Source organism: Strix uralensis, chromosome 10, assembly GCF_047716275.1.
Source record: "Strix uralensis isolate ZFMK-TIS-50842 chromosome 10, bStrUra1, whole genome shotgun sequence".
NCBI classification, from domain to species: Eukaryota; Metazoa; Chordata; class Aves; order Strigiformes; family Strigidae; genus Strix; species Strix uralensis.
In genome coordinates, this window is record NC_133981.1 from 17377462 (window position 1) to 17394212 (window position 16751).

Consider the following 16751-nt stretch of genomic DNA (forward strand, 5'->3'; position numbering starts at 1 on the left):
CTGCAGCCTGGACCCCAAAGATTTTCCTCCGAAGTAAAAGCCAGGCAGGGCAGAGGAGCAGTAGGCAGTTCAGGGGTGACAGCGCTTGGGAAGGGGCAGGGAACCTGTAGGCTGGTGGCTGGCCAGGAGCTCCTGGCTCTTCCTGCAGCATGTGGGATGCTCTTGGGAGAAGAAATTTCCTCTTTGGGGCACTTTTGTAGGGGTAGACCCCAAAATTGTGTCTCCATGAAAAAAGAGGTGTTTCAGCTCAAGAGGGGAAATTTGATGGAGACTGGAGGGGGGGACCGGACTGTGCTCCCCACTCTGGGTGACATTGGGATGATCCCACATGGATTGTTTGCTCCCAGTGTGATGAGGTGCCGGGGTGGCAGTGGGCACCCCGAGCCGGGCAGCCGGCTGGGCTGGCTGGAGCTTCCCAGGATGGGGAGAGAACCTGGCTGTGGGGGGGGGGTGCTGGGGAGGGCCTTCCTGGGCTGTCGGGTGCCCCTGCCCCTCCCTAAGAGTGGGGAAAACCCAGTGCCCACACTCGACGCGTGCTGGATTTGGCCCTTCAGGTTAGATTAGAGCAAGTGTGACAGCGCGGTCGCTTTGGGAGCCAGCCGCTGGCCGCCAGCAGCAGCCCCCGGGGGCTCCGGGCAGTGATGCCCAGCGGGGTGTGGGTACCTGGTGGGGTGGTGATGCCCGGGGGGGTGGCAATGCCGGGTGGGGTCACCATGCCCGGCGGGGCACCGGTGCCCAGTGGGGTGGCCAAGCCCAGCGGGGCGGGGATGCTCCCTTAGGTTCCCATGCCGGGTGGGGTGGCGATGCCCGGTGGGACAGTGATGCCCGGGGGGTGGCCATGCCCGGCGGGGCGGCGATAGCCGATGGGGCGGTGGGCGAGGCGGGGCCGGGCCCGGGCGCGCTCCCCCCACCGCGGCCCGTCCCTCCCCGGCGCTGCCCCTTGACGCTGCCCCGGCGGCGCGGAGATTGGGAGCCGCCGCGCTGGGGGCGGGCCCGGCTCCGGTTTAATCTCCGGCTCCGCCGGGATTACGGCCGCAGGATAGCCTCTAATCCGCGGCACCGCGGGGCTGGCCACCGGGGGCTGCTCGCCCCAGCCCGCAGCAGAGGCATCGCCGGAGAGGGGGGCAGGTAAGTCCCTCCCAGTCTCCCCAGTTGCGCGCACCCCCGTACTTTTTACCTTCTTCTTCGGGAAACTCCGTGGTTGAAGGCTGCCGGGGGTTTGGACTCCTCGTCTCCCCTTGGTCCCCCCCCGCACCCCATTCTAACCCCCTCTCCGACCCATCTCCCTTCGCCCCCCGCCGGGCCCCGCTTTCCTCCCGCAGCCCGGTGCTCCCCGTAATCCCCTGCTCCCCTCCTCCTCCTCTTCTTCCCGGAGCCGGCCAAGTCCCCCCCGGCAGCACCGGGGGAAGGCTCCGGGGGTCCGGCAGCCCGGGCAGGAGGCAGCGCCCTGGGGCTGTTTGCTTTGCTTTCCTCCTGCCAGTTCCCTCCCTGTCTGCTGAAACCCTCCCACGGGTGGGTAACAAATCCTGCAAGGGCAGAGGGAAGGCAGAGCCCTGCCTTGCCGCCTTTCCACCCTAACGCCCAGGCAAAGCTCCTGTCCGCGGCGTGATGCCGGGGGGGTTCGGCATTGCCGTCCACTTTGCTGATAATAACACCAACCCCCAAACCCCCTTTTCTTTCCCTTTTTAATTTTTAATTGTCCGTGGGAATGACATGTGTTTCTTAAGGCTGGAAGCGGTCACAGCTGCGATCAAGTGTCAGGGTGTCGGGGCGAGGAGTGGTGCGTGGCGGGGGGCATGGCTGGGGAGAGCGCTGCCGGCCGTCACGGTCACTGCCGGGGCTCAGCTTGGCCGTGCGTGCGGTGCTTCTCCAGGCCAGGGTATTTATAGAGCCTGGCTGGCCGGGACGGCGGTGTGGAAAGGCAGGCGGCACATTGCGTTCCCGCCGGCCACGCGTGTCCCATGCCAGCCAGCACGGCGGCCTGCTCTGCCCGGGGCGGCTTGCAAACGTCCTGCCAGAGAGAAACCTTCCCCGAGGGGAAACTGAGGCATGGCCGGCAGCTGCTGGCCTCGGGCTCCCCGTACCGGGGGCTGGCTCTGCGGTGGCGAGGGCGAGCCAGTGGACTCAGCAAGTCCCTGGCAGGTGGGATGGAGGGGAAGCAGAGCCCCAGCGCAGGACTGAGCCCCAGCTGGCTGCGGAGGGCATGGCCGAGCCGAGCCGCCGCGGAGTAGACGGGGAATTTTCCACTGGCGTTTGGATCAGGCCCAAGCTGAGCCGTTAGACCTGCCTGGTCCCTGCTGCTGGCCACCAGCGTGCGTTCATCCCTGGCTTCGTGGGGGCACCCCAGAGAAAGCCCTCCGTGCCCCGCAATGCTGCCCTGTCCCCTGGGGACCAAGCACTGGCATGCCCTGGCTCCGGTGGCCGGGGATGCTGGGGGGCAGCGGGGGCACGCCAGCCAGCGTGAGGGTGGTATGGGGGGGTGCCGGCACTGCGGGGGAGCCTGGCCGAGGCGCAAAGGGCCCCGCAGCACCCGGCCGTGCTGCAGCTGTAATCACACGCCGGGGCCACAGCCACGGCAAACAAACAGGCACCGGCAGAGCCTATTTTCCTTGGCGCGTGGGGACGGAGGGAAGGAGCGGGATCCCACGGGCTCCTTTGGAAACGCAGCCCTTGAGAAAACAGAGGTGGGTCGGGGATGGGACGGGCCCCCCGTGCCTCCGACCCTCCTCGCTGCATGGGTCTTGACTGCTGCGCACCTCCCCGGCCGCTGACGCAGGTCCGGGGCTGGCTGGGTCCCCTGTGCTGGTGGGGGGACAGCCAGCGTGGTCCTGCTGTCCCCAGACCAGGGAGCAGACACCAGGCGAGTGAGGTGGCCCAATGGCGAGAGTGGCAGGGCCAGGAACAGTGGTGGTCCCACGGGGCTTGGGCAGGTCGTGGCCCCTGGTTGGGACAGGGTGCTGTGCTGGGGGTGCCAGGGTGGTGGTGGGGCACATGAGACTGTGGCTGAGGTCGGTCCCTCCTGGTGTCCCTGGCACATCTGCCTGCAGCAAATGGCAGCTTGGATTTTTTGCCATCAACTGCCAAGGGCTGGTGTGTTTTAGGGAGTGGGAACACCTGGAAAGCATCTCACTTCCAAGGCGAAATGTGTCTCCAGAGGTGCAATAGAAAACCTAAAGTGTTACCTGCCCATCAGTCCCCACAGTGCCACCATATGTGCCACCGTCCTTCCTGGGTGGCTCTGAGCTCCTGACAGGCAGTACATTGGCTTTAAATTTAACACAAACCCTGACATCGAGCCTAGAGCTGGCTGAGACTCTTTGGGCTCAAGCTGCTGTCTCATCTGGCCTCCCCTAGAGCCACGCTGGGTGCCGCTGGCCTCATGCTGTGCCCACCCTGTCACCATCCCTGTTCCTGTCCCCATGCTGCCAGCTGCCTGACCTCCCGCATGGGCTCAACACCTTCCTTCCACATCGGGTTGTGTCAGCGACAGCCCGGGCTGTCCCAGTGCTGGGCATGGCTCCTCTGCCACTGCCTGGCCTCCAGACCCATGCCTCAGTTTCTCCACCACTCTTCCCAGCTCACCTTGGTACCAGTGCTTGGGCGTGGGAAGATGTGGCGTGATGGTGGTGGCTGGTCCCTGTCCCGTGTCCCCTCACTCCCTTCTGTGGCCCCGTCCTGGGGCACACAACCAGCAGGAGATTGCTGTGGCTAAGCCATGCCATGGCTCCAGTTCTGAAAAACCCTCCCCATGGCCTCCCCCGTGGTGTTTGGCTCTGCCACCCCCTTCCCTGCGGTGCCTTTCCCCTCCCTGGTGTGTCCCAGACCCTAGCACGTCCACTGCTGTGGGATGGTGGCCATGAGCCAGCCCAGCCGCTGGCACGCTCTGCCTGCGGGCATGTCCCTGGACCCAGGCAGAGCCGTTCCTGGGGACACAGGGGCCACTTGTGCTCTTTGAGGGAAGACCCTGGGTGGACACCACTCCCCACACAGCATGGCGAGGACAGCCTGGAGCTGCTGGGGCAGGTGTCGGTGCTGCCGAGGCCCCTCTAGTTGAGGCAGCAGCTTCGAGAGCAGCTTGCTCCTTCTTGCCGCTGCCAATTCTGCCCTGGCTGGAGCATCAGCGTCAGGGGCATTGCCTGGCCTGAGGCTGAGCCATGGTGCAGTATTTGGGGCTGAAACTCTAGGTCGCTCTGGGTCTGGGTGAGCCCAGGAGTGGTGGCCACACTGCCTGGCTCATGCTGGGACCACGGGCAGGACTGGCTTGAGGGGCTGTCTGGTGGGGCTATCTCATGAGGGTCTCTGGTGGGGCTGTCTCACCAGAGCTTCCAGCAGGTCTATTTGGGAGGGGCTCTCCAGTTGTGCACTGGGCAGGTTGTCTCCAGTTGTCCCTCCTCACGGTGGCTGGTGTCCCCGTGCACTTGGGGTGCACCCCAGAGCCCTCACACCAAAGGTGAGGTGCCCAGCTGTGCCCCTGCACAGCTGGATCTGCCCTTCTGGGTGCTCGCTGTCCCTAGGACAATGGCACTGTCTTTGCTTGGCTGGGAGGTGGGGTGGGAGAAATGCCATAGGTTTAAAAACAGGTTTGGGGTGCTAATTTTAGGAAGGCAGGTCAGGGGGAAGCCACGTCTGCTTGTGCTGGGGGGGAAGGGCAGGCCCTGCTCCCGTAGGGTCAGGCTGGCTCTGCTCCCAGCGCCCAGGCTCCCAGGGCTGCCTGGGGGGAGCTGTGGGGGGGGTCCCCACTGCCTGTGCCTGCCCTGCTGGGGCCAGTCTCCCTGGGGAGGTGACACCCAGGGGCCCCTGAGGTTTAGGGCCACGTGCCCACAAAATCCTGTGGCCACGTTGGTGCTGGGGACTGACCAAACACCCCGGGCTGGGGTCACCCCGTGCCCAGCAGCGGTGCCGGGGGTAACCCCAGGGCTGGGAGCTGATGGAAGTGGGGGGACACAGCTGGTGTCCCTGCCCACTTGCCCACACTGCCTGCCTCTCTGGGAGGGCTGTCACCAGCGCAGCCCCAGGGAACATGAGACCTCTGTGCCCGGCTCCGCTGAAACCCGAACAGCCACCTGGGCAGGCGGGCACGGATGGGGGGGGCCATGCTGCTGGCCCCCCCCGGCACACGCCAGTGGCAGCAGGGTACCTGGCTGTGAGCACGCAGGCTGGCAGCTGCGGCAGGCTTGGCGCTAAAGCCGGATTACCACCCGGAATAGTCCCATGGGCCCATCTGGGACGGATTAGCCCTGCAGGATTCATCTGCAGAGGGAGAGGAGATGGGAAAGGGGTCTCTGCCCTGTGGGGTGTCCCCAGCCTGGCCATTCACCCACCTGCTGCCAGGGAGACCCGGCACCTTCATCCCCCATGAGGGAGAGCAGTGGGTGTCCATGGATGGGTGTCACGGCCTGCAGGGACACAGTGGGTCGTCGCACCCCAGGCTGGCGCCGCGTGGCGCAGGCAGGGCTGGCAGGCAGCGCTGCCCGTCCCCATGTGTTGCTGTACTCCCACCGGCATGGTGTGTCCCGGCAGGGACTGTGCTGTGCTGTGCCTTGAGCGCGGGAACCGGCATAGTGCAAGGGCCAGGCTTTCCTGGGGTAATATGTGTGCTCCTCGCCATGCTGCCGGGTGCAATAGACACCTTCCGCTGGCATTGCCAACAGAGCTCCCCTGTCCCAACCCCCCCTGCTCCCCGCTGTGCCTTGCTCCCAGCTGGGATTTTCCACCTTTTAAGTAAAGTCTGGGTGGAAGCGAGAAGTTAGGCAGAGGGATGCAGCCCCTTCCAGGACTGGATCCCCCACTGTGGTGCCCCGGCCGCTGGGGAAGGCTGGCAGGGGGCTGGGGCGAGCCCAGGGCTGCCTGCTGCCTGCCCGCTGCCTGCCTGCCAGGGCAGGGAAGGGATTTGGGAGCCCTGCTGCCCCACACACGTGTCCCCATCGTGGCGAGGAGGGGCAGGCATCTGTGCTGGCCAGGACACAGCGTGCGAGACCAAACGTAGCCTTCCCTGGTGCGCAGACGTGGCCGGCGGGGAGGGTACGTGCCGCCCCACGCATACGGCTCGGCGTTCCCCGCGGGGGGGCTGCGGGACGGCACCGGGGCCCAGCTCGGGCTGCCCAGCTGTGACAGAGGGTCGGTGGGGTGGACGATGTCCCAGGTGTCACCGAGCAGTGGGACAGCAGGAGCAGCCCCCAGGAGAGCCGGAGCTGGGTATGGAGAAGCAGGAGGACTCGGCACAGCGGGGCTGTTGCTGTCCTTGTCACCCGGGGCCGGCAGGCAGCAGAGGCGCATGCCGGGAAGTCGGTGCAGCTGGCTCAGCACCCCCAGGGACACAGCCCGGGGTTCCACCATGGGGGGGTTCTGTGCCCACATGTGTGGCCGTACCCATGCCATCAGGGTGGGCGAGTGGGTGCAGGGGCTGGCGGTCAGGAGGGGGACAATACTGGGTGACACATGGGCCACCGAGGATGGCAGCATCCTGCCAGTGTGACAGCATGGCAGCCCCGCGATGGGCTGGGGCTCTCGGGGCTGGCACGCCGTGGGATGAGATCCCTGGGGAGATGCTCTTTGCTCGTAGCAGAGGGTCCCAAAGTGAGGTGGGCACAGAGGGACAGGGGTGAACCTGCCACCCCAGCCCTGGGGGGACCCATGTCACCCCCCCGGGGCCATCCCCCACTCCATGTATTTGCTGTTCTGCCCGGCCTTATCACAAGGCAAACAGTGGCAGGCAGGGCACGCTCTGCCCGATCGAAGCATCTCTCGTTCCCTCCCCTTTCATCTCCCCCACTTCCCCGGCTGCTGCCAGGAGACCCTGGCCGAGGGGCAAAGGCCGGGGCTGGCCGGGGAGGTGACGGCGAGCGGTGCCGGGGCTGTGCCAGGCCTGTGACGGGGCTGTGCCAGGCCTGTGCCAGGGCTGTGCCAGCGCTGCCCGGCGGGAGGAAGCGTCTGGGTGGCGGCACTAAACCCGGTGCATGCGAAATGAGCCCAGCCGTGCCGCTTGCTATTCCGAGAGGCGCTCGGGGGAAGAAGCTGGTATTTCCTGAGCTGCCCGGCGAGGTGTAATTATAACCTGAGAGAAGAAAGGGGCTGCAGAGGAGAGCGCCCAGCCTCCCTGGCGCCCGCGGGGGAGCAGGCAGGAGGAGCAGGGAAGCTCCTGCCCGCTGCTGGTGGGATGCAGCAGACCCCTGCCTGTGGGCAGCCCGGTGGCGCTGGGGGGGGGCGGTTTGGGGAGGTGATGGAGCACTGCGGGTCTGGCTGCCCCCCTCAAGCCGGGCACCCGGAGCAGTGGCTTTAGCGATGCCCGCTCGTGGCAGCAGGAAGGTGCAGAGTTAACGGCGGCGTTTGGACGTGCTGGCAGCCTTGTTCATGTCTGGATCTGGCCCAAGCGGAGGCCTAGCAGAGGGGATAAATCATCGCCCAGCGCCCGCCCTGCGCTTCCCTCTCTTCCCCCGCATGGCTGAGCCTCCCTGCTGTGGTCCCTGCTGGCTGGCGCCCTGCCTCAGTTTCTCCGCCAGGCTGGGTGCTGCAGGTGGGGTGGCCAAGACATGTGCCTCAAGCCCTGGGCCAGCCTTATGTGCTTGGCCCCCCCAGCACTGCTGGTAGCCGGCGCGTGGCCTGGGATGACCCTGCCAGGTCTCTTTGGTGGCCTGGACAGGCAGGGCAGTGTCTCAGGAGCCCAAAGGTGCTGGTGCCCGCACCCCGCTGTGGCATCCTTCCCCTGCATGCTGGGGGGGCTGCTGTCCCCTGTGTCTCCCTCCCCCGGCAGTGCTGTGGGAAGACTTGCCTGGTCCCCAGGGTCACTGATCCCCTGGGAGCACAAAGACTGGCATGTTCCCTGATCACCCCGCAGGCACCCCAGGCACTGGGGTGACGGGGCAGCAGCATCCTCCCCGGGTTGGGGACCGTGCTGCATCCCGGCCAGCCCTCACCTCGGGCTGGGTGGCATCGTCGCTTGGCAGGATGTGGCCCCAGTGTGAAGACAGGGACCCCAGCCCAGCAGGTCGGCAGGGGGTGGCGGGGGACCCTGCCCCGGCTGCCAGCTTGCCCCAGAAAGCCACCCTGTGCCGTTTCCCAGCGGGGCGGGGAGGACTGGGGCTTGCACAGAGGCGGCTTTGTGCGGCGTGCCAAGGCGTCCCGCGCTCGGCAGCCCGGCTGCCTTCCCCTGCCAAGGAGCTGTCTCCCGGCCCCGCGCTCTTTCCTGCTCCGTTTGTCCGGCCCTGACGTGCCCCCAAGCCCCCTGCCTTGGCACCCCAGCAGTGCCGGCCCCGGGCGGCGGGATGCGGGTGAGCCCTTCACGCTGGGCAGCGCCTCGGGCTTTATGTAACGGGGGTGGCTGGGGGGGTCCCCGAGCTCCCCACCCCGTCCCCAGCTGCCCTCCCAAACACCCCAGCTTGTCTGTCGGTGCCTGTCTCTGGGAGGGGAAACTGAGGCACAGAGTTGAGAGCTGCGGGCAGGGCAGTGGAGGTGGGCAGGCATCGTGGACGGAGGCTCTGGGGCTGGGCTGGCACCGTGCTGTGGGCAAGGGAGCGGAGCGGTCCTGTGGGGTGGGCTGTGGGATGGCTGGTCAGGTGAGGGGATAGTCCCCCCTGGGGACCCTCGTGGGGCTGTTGGAGCTGGGGCGAGCTGCACGGAGAATTGTGTGTTGAGCAGACAGAAGGGAGAAGTCCAGCTGCGATGATGCCTGGCTGGCATCCCTGTCATCCCCGGGCGCCTGTCCCTGCGGTGCCACCAGCACTGGTGGGCTCAACATCCAGACTCCAGCATCCCCGGTGGATGCAGGACTTGTGGGACACCAGGCCAGCCCCTCCGGTGCTCCTGCCCAGAGCCGGACCCCTGTTGTCCCCCTTGTGCAGAGCCCAAGGAGAGCCCACAGGGAGCCCAGCCACCTCCCCACCATGGATGCCACGGATGTGCCCCTCCAGGCTGAGATGGTGGAACTGGTGCCCAACGGGAAGCACGTGGCCGCGCTCACCGCCTCCACCGTCCCCTCGCTGGCGGGTGACAGGTAGGGACCCCGGGACAAGCTGGGGTGCCAGGGGCTTGGGGAGTCCTCTTGGCTGCTCCCTGCTCTTGTGTGACATGGTGGCCCCTGGCTCTGCTTTGGCCCTATCCCCCTCCCTCCGGTGGCCAGGTTTGAGGAGAACCAGTCTGGCACAGCAGAGATGGAGGAGTTCCTGCCCCACGGCGCCGAGAAGAAGCAGACGCACTTCACCGACGTGAGTATCGTCACAGGCACTGTGGTGGTGGTGGGATGGGGGTAGTTCCTGGTGTGACCAGTGCGTCCCCTCCCTGTTATGTCTCGTCCATGCAGTTTGAAGGGAAGACGTCTTTTGGGATGTCTGTCTTCAACCTGAGCAATGCCATCATGGGCAGCGGCATCCTGGGGCTGGCCTATGCCATGGCCAACACCGGCATCATCCTCTTCCTGTGAGTGCCACGCGGTTGCGGGGACTTGGGTAGGAGGGTCTGGGTGTGGGGGCTCCTCCAAGGGGGTTGCTGGGTGCCAGGGGGGCAGGTGAGAAGGTGGTCCCTGGCTTGGGGTGATGCAGGGACCGGTGTCCTGCTGCCTGAGAAATGCCCATCCCTGGCATGAGCCTGCCTGCCCCTGTGGGTTGCTGTGTCCCACTGGGGAGGAGGAAGGCTTGACTTCCTTAATACAAGACCAGATTTCCCCGTGTGACCTGAAGTACGTGGGTGCCAGCTCCAAATGGTCATGGGGACATGGACCACAGGGCTGGGGCAGCCCCATGGCTGTGGGGTGCCCACACCCTGAGGCCCATCCACCCTGTCAGCACCCAGCTGGAGCCAAGGCGAGGCGCCGGGTGGCCTGCCAGGACAGCTGCCTGCAGGCAGAGCCTGCCCCCACGGGGTTTGCCCCCGACTGTGTCTGAGCCCGGTGCTGTGACCCGCTGGTGACGGTGCTGTCCTCCCATAGCTTCCTCCTGACGGCGGTGGCCCTGCTCTCCAGCTACTCCATCCACCTGCTGCTCAAGTCCTCGGGCATTGTGGGTGAGTGCCGGGTCCCTGGTGGGGCCGTGCCAGGGGGTCGCCTCCCGACCCTCACCCCGCCAACGCTCCCTGTCCCACAGGCATCCGCGCCTATGAGCAGCTGGGCTACCGAGCCTTCGGCACGCCGGGGAAGCTGGCCGCGGCCATCGCCATCACCCTGCAAAACATTGGAGGTGAGGACGGGACTGGGGGGGGACCTGGCGGGGCTGGGACTGGAGCACGCTGACACAGCATGATCTCGCTCTGCCCTCCAGCCATGTCCAGCTACCTGTACATCGTCAAATCTGAAGTGCCTCTCGTCATCCAGACCTTCCTCAACCTGGAGGAGAAGACCACGTGAGTGCCTCCTGCCTGCGCGCCTTCCCCCGGGCAGGCGCCGGGGCTTCGGCTCCAGCTGTGCAGCCCATGGCAGGGATTTACTGCCATTAAGCCACTACTATTTTTGATAACTGTCAGTGATGAGTAAGCCCCTGGATGGGATTAAACCGGGTTGAACTTCCAATCCCTGCTCCTCACATCGCCTTGGGATCAGGCTTACCTACTTGAGCAGAGCCTGGGGCTGTGGGGTGGGGGACAGGAGCTCTGATGGGGAATGGGTTCCCCCCATCCCATGCCTGCATCCCCACCCAGTGGCACAGGGGGTGAGAGCTGGGCAGAGCTGCCACTGGGACCTCCACCAGACCGGGACTGGGCATTCCAGCCAGGCTCAACCCTGGAGGCTCTGGGCTGCTTGACTGCATGTGGGACCAGGGCTGGGCAGGGGTCCTGCCCTGTGGGTGGCTGGGGGCAGCTCCCTCTGCCTGGGGTTGTTGAGGACCTGGCTGAGGCCCCTTTCAGGTGCTGGTACCCCAGGCTGCCCACAGGCAAACGTGCTGAGAACAGCGGTTCTCAGCCTGCCCACAGCAGCTTTAGCCCTTGGGGGTGTACCACTATGGGGGTAGGCAGGACCCCAGCTCAAGGGCCTCCAGGGACACTGGCCTCAGGCGTTCCCAGGGCTGCCATCTCGGGGGTCCCTGGGGATGTTAGCACAGCAGGGGTGCCAGCCGCAGGGGATGCCAGTGTCCCCGGAGGGCAGACAACCCCCTGCCGATGGCTGCCTGTGCCTCCCGTGCCCCGGCAGAGCGGGGTGGTGAGCAGGCCCTCTGCTTCCAGGGACTGGTACATGAACGGGAACTACCTGGTGATCCTGGTTTCCGTCACCGTTATCCTGCCCCTGGCTCTCATGAAGCAGCTGGGTAAGTCAGGGGGATGCTGCCTGCAGCACTGGGGTCTGGCAACCTGGGGCTCCTGCGGGGTGACTGTGCCATCCTGGGGGGGGTGGTGGGCAAGAAGGGGACATCCAGCCAGCGTGAGGGTCCTGCCCGCACCCAACGGCCGCTCTCCTCCCTCCCCAGGCTATCTCGGCTACGCCAGTGGCTTCTCCCTCAGCTGTATGGGCTTCTTCCTCATCTCGGTGAGCACCTGCCGACACGTGCCAGTGGCTGGGGATGCTGAGCAGAGCCACGCACCCCGGCGTGTGGCCGGGCTGCATGCTGTGGGGACAGCAGGGGCAGCGGGTGCTCCGGGCTGTGGAGACACCGTGGCCGGTGCTGTCACACTGCTGGGTTATTTTTGTCTGAAGGAGCTGAGTGCCGGGGAAAGGGGAAGGGAGAGAATGCTGGGGGAGGAAACGACGCGTGTGGCCTCTCCATGTGCCACTGCCCCACTCTGTCCCACTGCCCACCCTCGTCGGGGCAGACTGGGGGGCACTGCTGGCCAAGGGTGCCCCATAGAGGGGTCCCCGCAGGGGCACCCTCCTGTCAGGTGCTGCGCTGGCTTGGGCAGTGGGTGCTGGGGGGTGGTGGCTCTGGGCGCTGACTGTCCCCATGTCCCTCCCACCCCAGGTCATCTACAAGAAGTTCCAGATCCCCTGCCCGCTCCCTGAGCAGGAGGGGAACCTCACAGGCAGCCTCAATGCCACCCCTGTCAGCACCAGTGACTACCAGAATGGCTACACCATCCTCCAGGCACCTGACCAGGGCACCTGCACCCCCAGCTTCTTCACCCTGAACTCCCAGGTAGGGACCTGGGATGCACCCCTGGGGCTCTGGGTGAGCCCCCACCCCTGCAAGCCATGAAGGTGGGTGGTCCCAGTGCTGGTGGCACCCACCAGCTTGGCCTGCAGCGCTCAGCCGCCCTCCTCTCATGCAGACGGCGTACACCATCCCCATCATGGCCTTTGCCTTCGTCTGCCACCCCGAGGTCCTGCCCATCTACACCGAGCTGAAAGAGTGAGTCCTGGGTGGGGGCACCCACAGGGAGGGGTGGGCTTCATCCATCACCCACCTAAAGGCAGTGCCACCCGGGTGTGGGACCTGTGCCGGGGCATCGTGGGGAGGTGGGTGATATGACCCTGGGGTGGGTGGGGGGGTGGAAGGACCTGGGATGGGTGATATCAGTCCCAGGAGGTGGGTGATACAACCTGGAGTGGGTGGGTGGGTGGGGAGTGATATCACCCCTGGGAGACTGGTGATATAACCTGGGGTGGGTGGGGGGTGGCTGGTTGGTGATGGGTGATTATGACCCCCGGAAAGTGGGTCAGGGTGTGTGGGTGACTGGTTGGTTGGTGGTGGGTCATTCTGACCCATCACGTAGCTCAGGAAGAGGGATGCAGCCCCTCTCCACACAGTCCCTGTGCACCCCAGGGTGCTCTAGTATCACCTCTCCTTGCTGGGTGGGTGCTTGGTGCTGGTGGGTGCCGCGGCAGCTGTGCTGAGCCTGTCATCTCCCACAGCCCCTCCAAGAAGAAGATGCAGTGCATCTCCAACATCTCCATCATGGTGATGTACCTCATGTACTTCTTGGCCGCCCTCTTCGGCTACCTCACGTTCTATGGTGAGCCCTTGGGGAGGGGGCTGGGGGCCCTGCCGGCACACCGGCACTGGGGCAGGGGTGGTGGTGCTGGGGCTCACCCAGCGGCTCCCCACTGGTGCCTACAGGCCGGGTGGAGTCGGAGCTGCTGCACACGTACAACAAAGTGGACCCCTTCGATGTGCTCATCCTGTGTGTGCGGGTGGCTGTGCTGACGGCTGTCACCCTCACTGTCCCCATCGTCCTCTTCCCGGTGAGTGGCCCCATGGGGATGCCAGGTGACACTTCCACCCCCCAGCTGAAACAGGACCTCAGCACCAGGCTTCCAATTGGGAAACTGAGGCAACGATGGGGCTGAGGCCCAGGGACAGGGTGGCAGGGATTGGCGGGGTGCAGGTATCAGGGAACAGGACCAGCTGGGTGTCAAGGACAGGGGCTGGGGCAGGGGCAGAGGTGATGGGGACCAGCGGGGCTGTGGGGACAGGGCTGGGACAGGGGGAGGGGGGACAGGAACCAGTGGGGCATCAGGGCCAGGGCAGGGGAAGGAGTGATAGGAACTGTCAGGACCATGGGGACAGGGCTGGGAAGGGGTGACAGGGACCAGTGGTGCCATGGGGCTGGGGCTGGGGCAGGGGAAGGGGTGACAGGAACCATCAGGTCTGTGGGGACAAGGGGGTGGGATGGGCCCTGCATCCAAGGATGGAGTGTGACATCCCGCCCTGTCCCCAGGTGCGCCGGGCCATCCAGCAGATGCTGTTCCAAGGGAAGGACTTCAGCTGGATCCGCCACATCATCATCGCTGTGGTCCTACTGACCTTCATCAACCTCTTGGTCATCTTCGCCCCCTCCATCCTTGGCATCTTCGGCATGATCGGTGTGTGGCAGCGCCCTGCTCCTGTCCCCCCCCCGGGGTGCTGGGTGTTGTGGGCAGCACGCCTGCCCCTGCCTGCTGCTGGGCTTTGCCTGACCCCTCTGTTCCTCAGTTTCCCCTTCTCACTCTGCCGAGATCAGGTGGCGTGTGGGGGTCCCCGTCCCTGTCCCGGCAAGCTGGTTCCTGGGGGGGCTGCTGGATGCTTACTGTGCTGCTGGCCGGCGCTGGCTCTTCCCCTGGTTATTTCCCTTGATCCCCCAAGCTGGGCTCCCCCTGCTCGGCACCTGGCTTGGTGCCAAGGCCTTGGCTGCGGGGGTGGGGGGGGTTGGGGGGGGGTGGGGACAGTGCCAGGACACAGCGTCCCTGGGTTCCTGGAAGGCTTTGCCAGGGCCGGGGGTGGCTGGAGGGGGGCAGGCAGGACCTGCCCCAGCAGTGGGGCTGGCAGGGCTGAGTCGTGGGGCGGGGGCCCCCTGCCCGCTCTGTCCCTGTCTGCTCCAGGTGCCACCTCCGCTCCCTGTCTCATCTTCATCTTCCCTGCCATCTTCTACATCCGCATCATGCCCAAGGACAAGGAGCCGCTGCGCTCCACTCCCAAAATCTTGGTAAGCATGGGGTGGGGGTGGGGAATGGGGACAGGGACGAGAGTCCCGGGGCTGGGCTGCAGACCCTGTCACCCTGGCTGTCCCTGACCCACTTCCCTGTCCCCGCAGGCTGCTTGCTTCGCCCTCCTTGGGGTGCTCTTCATGATCATGAGCTTGAGCTTCATCATCATCGACTGGGCCACGGGTGGGGGGAAGAGCGGCGGCAGCCACTAGCCAGTACCGGGTGCCCATGCCAACCTCCCCCCCACCCACCGGTGCCCCAGGGAGAGCTGGCCCTGGGCTCAGTCCCTGTGCCACAGCCCCGACGGGCTTCCCTGGGGACCTTCCGCTGTTACTGCCCATCACCTGCAGTGGTGGTGAGGGGGTATGAGCCATGGCAGGTGCGGGGACTCCCCGACCTGTGCCCGGGATAGGGCAGTGAGCCTGGGGCAGGTGCTGTGCCCCACCCCCGCTCCAAAGGGTACCCTCCCTGCTCCGCGCCTCAGTTTCCCCATCTGTAAAATGGGGAGAATAATACTGCCCTACCTCACCGGGAGCTGGCTGTCAGGTGGAGCTCATCTCTGCACACCCAGAGCCGCCGGCAGTGGGCATTGCCAGGGGCGTGGGGCACTGCCCGCCGTGGGGGCCGAGGACTGGGGTGCTTTCCTGGCCCCCCCCAGACAGCATTGAGAGCCCTGATGAACAGTGTCCATGGGGGGCTGGTGTCCAGCGGAGTAGTTGGACCTGTGGCAGCACCCACGCCCACCTGGCCTCTCCCCCTGCCATCCCCTGGCCCCTGCAGAGATGCCACCCTACTGCCCTGGCATCACGGGGCACCCTGGCCCCCATGGTACCCAGCCCGCTGCTCTTGAGCCTGCCGGGGGAATGGTTGCCTCCCGGTGCCTGCAGACGGGACCCTGGTGATCCCCAGGCCGTGCTGGGGGACCGGCCGCATCGCTTTGGGGAGGTGGCACGCCTGCTGGGGCTTGGCACCCGCTGGCATCCTGCCTGTGCTGTGGCTTGGCTGCCCGGGGCCTGGCCCCCCCGAGGGGTGCGGGTGGGGGGTGCAGATGGCTGGGGGCAGCTTGGGGCTCCAGAGCCATCCCCCCTGTCTGTGTGCCCAGACGCCAGGGTGATGGGCACCCCTGCAACCCAAGCTGGCCCTGCTCGCCTTGCACCCAGGGCCAGCCCCCAGGCCCGCACAGCCCCCCCACAGCCACCCCCCCATGCCGCTGGGACGCCCCACACCATGCCAAAACCCGGAGAGCGGCTCTCTCACCCCCCGCCTCCCTTCCCAGCATGGGGGGGCAGCCCGGGTGGGGGGGCTGTCCTGCGGTGAAGTACATAAGAGACGTATTTTTTTACCGGGGTGGTGGAGGCCAGGATGCTTTTTATAAATACTGTATATAAGAGTAGATCTTTTTTAATGTGTTGTGTTGCTCTGGGTAGCTCTGTATAATGTACATATCTGTATGGGGTGGAGGTGGGGGGCTGCGACCCGGTGCCAGTGCGGGGCACTGCTGCGGCCCCTCGCCATCACCCCACGACTGCCGGCAGCAGCGTGGTCCCATTGGCCCCGTCCCCAGCCCGGCTGCCCCGTGGCCACCCCTGCGCTGTGCCGGGGGGGGCGACGCTTTTAAATTATCTGTGGGGGCGATGTCTGTGCTGGCGAGGAGGCCGGCCGGCGAAGCCTCCGGCAGTGAGAATAAAGATGTGAACGTGCCCAGGTCTCGGGCGTCACTGGGGCGGGCGAGGAGCTGGCATGCAGGCTGGCACCCGGCACGCAGCGTCCCGGGACAGCACGGCTGACGGACACGCGTGCACATGGATGCACGGATGTACATGGGGACAGCACGGACACATGGATGCACGGAGGTACAGCAAGACAGCACAGACTTGCGGCCACAGATGCACAAGGTCGGTGCACACGCATGCACAGACATACCTGGGGACAGCACGGACATACGGACGCTCCCACACACCCACGCGGATGGACGGACACGGACACACACCAGGGGATGCCCACACGGGGACGGCGGCACTCCGGGGGGGGCAGCAGGCCCACGGGGATGGGGGGACATGCACACGGGGCGGGGGGCAGGGCTTCGCGGGTGCAAGGGGGTGCTGTGCTCCCACACACGGATCTGGCCTGTGGCAGACCTGCTGGGTGCGGCCAGAATGGGGCAGCAGGATGCCCGTGGGAGCGGGACCCCTGGGGGAGTGGGACTTCTGGGCGAGCGGGACCCCTGGGGAGCGGAGCTGGAGGCGTCCCAAGCCCAGTGCCAGGGCAGCAGGTGCCCTCAGGGCCCCCCAACATCCCCTGGGTGCAGCCCCAAGCCCCCCAGCACTTGCTGGTGTGGAGTGGGGGTGAGCCCTCCCTGCACCCCCCGCCCCAGCCCGGGCCCCTCTCTCCCCCTGCCTGCGGGCTCGGGGCTTTATCCAGCCAGCCCCGGGCC

General features: G+C 66.3%; 1 protein-coding gene across 1 annotated transcript; it reads left to right on the forward strand.

The window, feature by feature from the left end:
* The first annotated feature begins 986 nt into the window (after positions 1–986).
* Positions 987–16017, forward strand: SLC38A3 (solute carrier family 38 member 3). Its single transcript, XM_074879413.1, has 16 exons — positions 987–1128; positions 8838–8989; positions 9116–9200; positions 9296–9411; positions 9920–9993; positions 10074–10166; positions 10248–10329; positions 11146–11228; positions 11388–11446; positions 11877–12050; positions 12184–12263; positions 12767–12867; positions 12972–13096; positions 13573–13717; positions 14213–14316; positions 14425–16017. The coding sequence occupies exons 2-16, from the start codon at positions 8880–8882 to the stop codon at positions 14527–14529; spliced, it is 1536 nt and encodes a 511-aa protein (XP_074735514.1). The 5' UTR covers positions 987–1128; positions 8838–8879; the 3' UTR covers positions 14530–16017.
* The last annotated feature ends 734 nt before the right edge of the window (positions 16018–16751 follow it).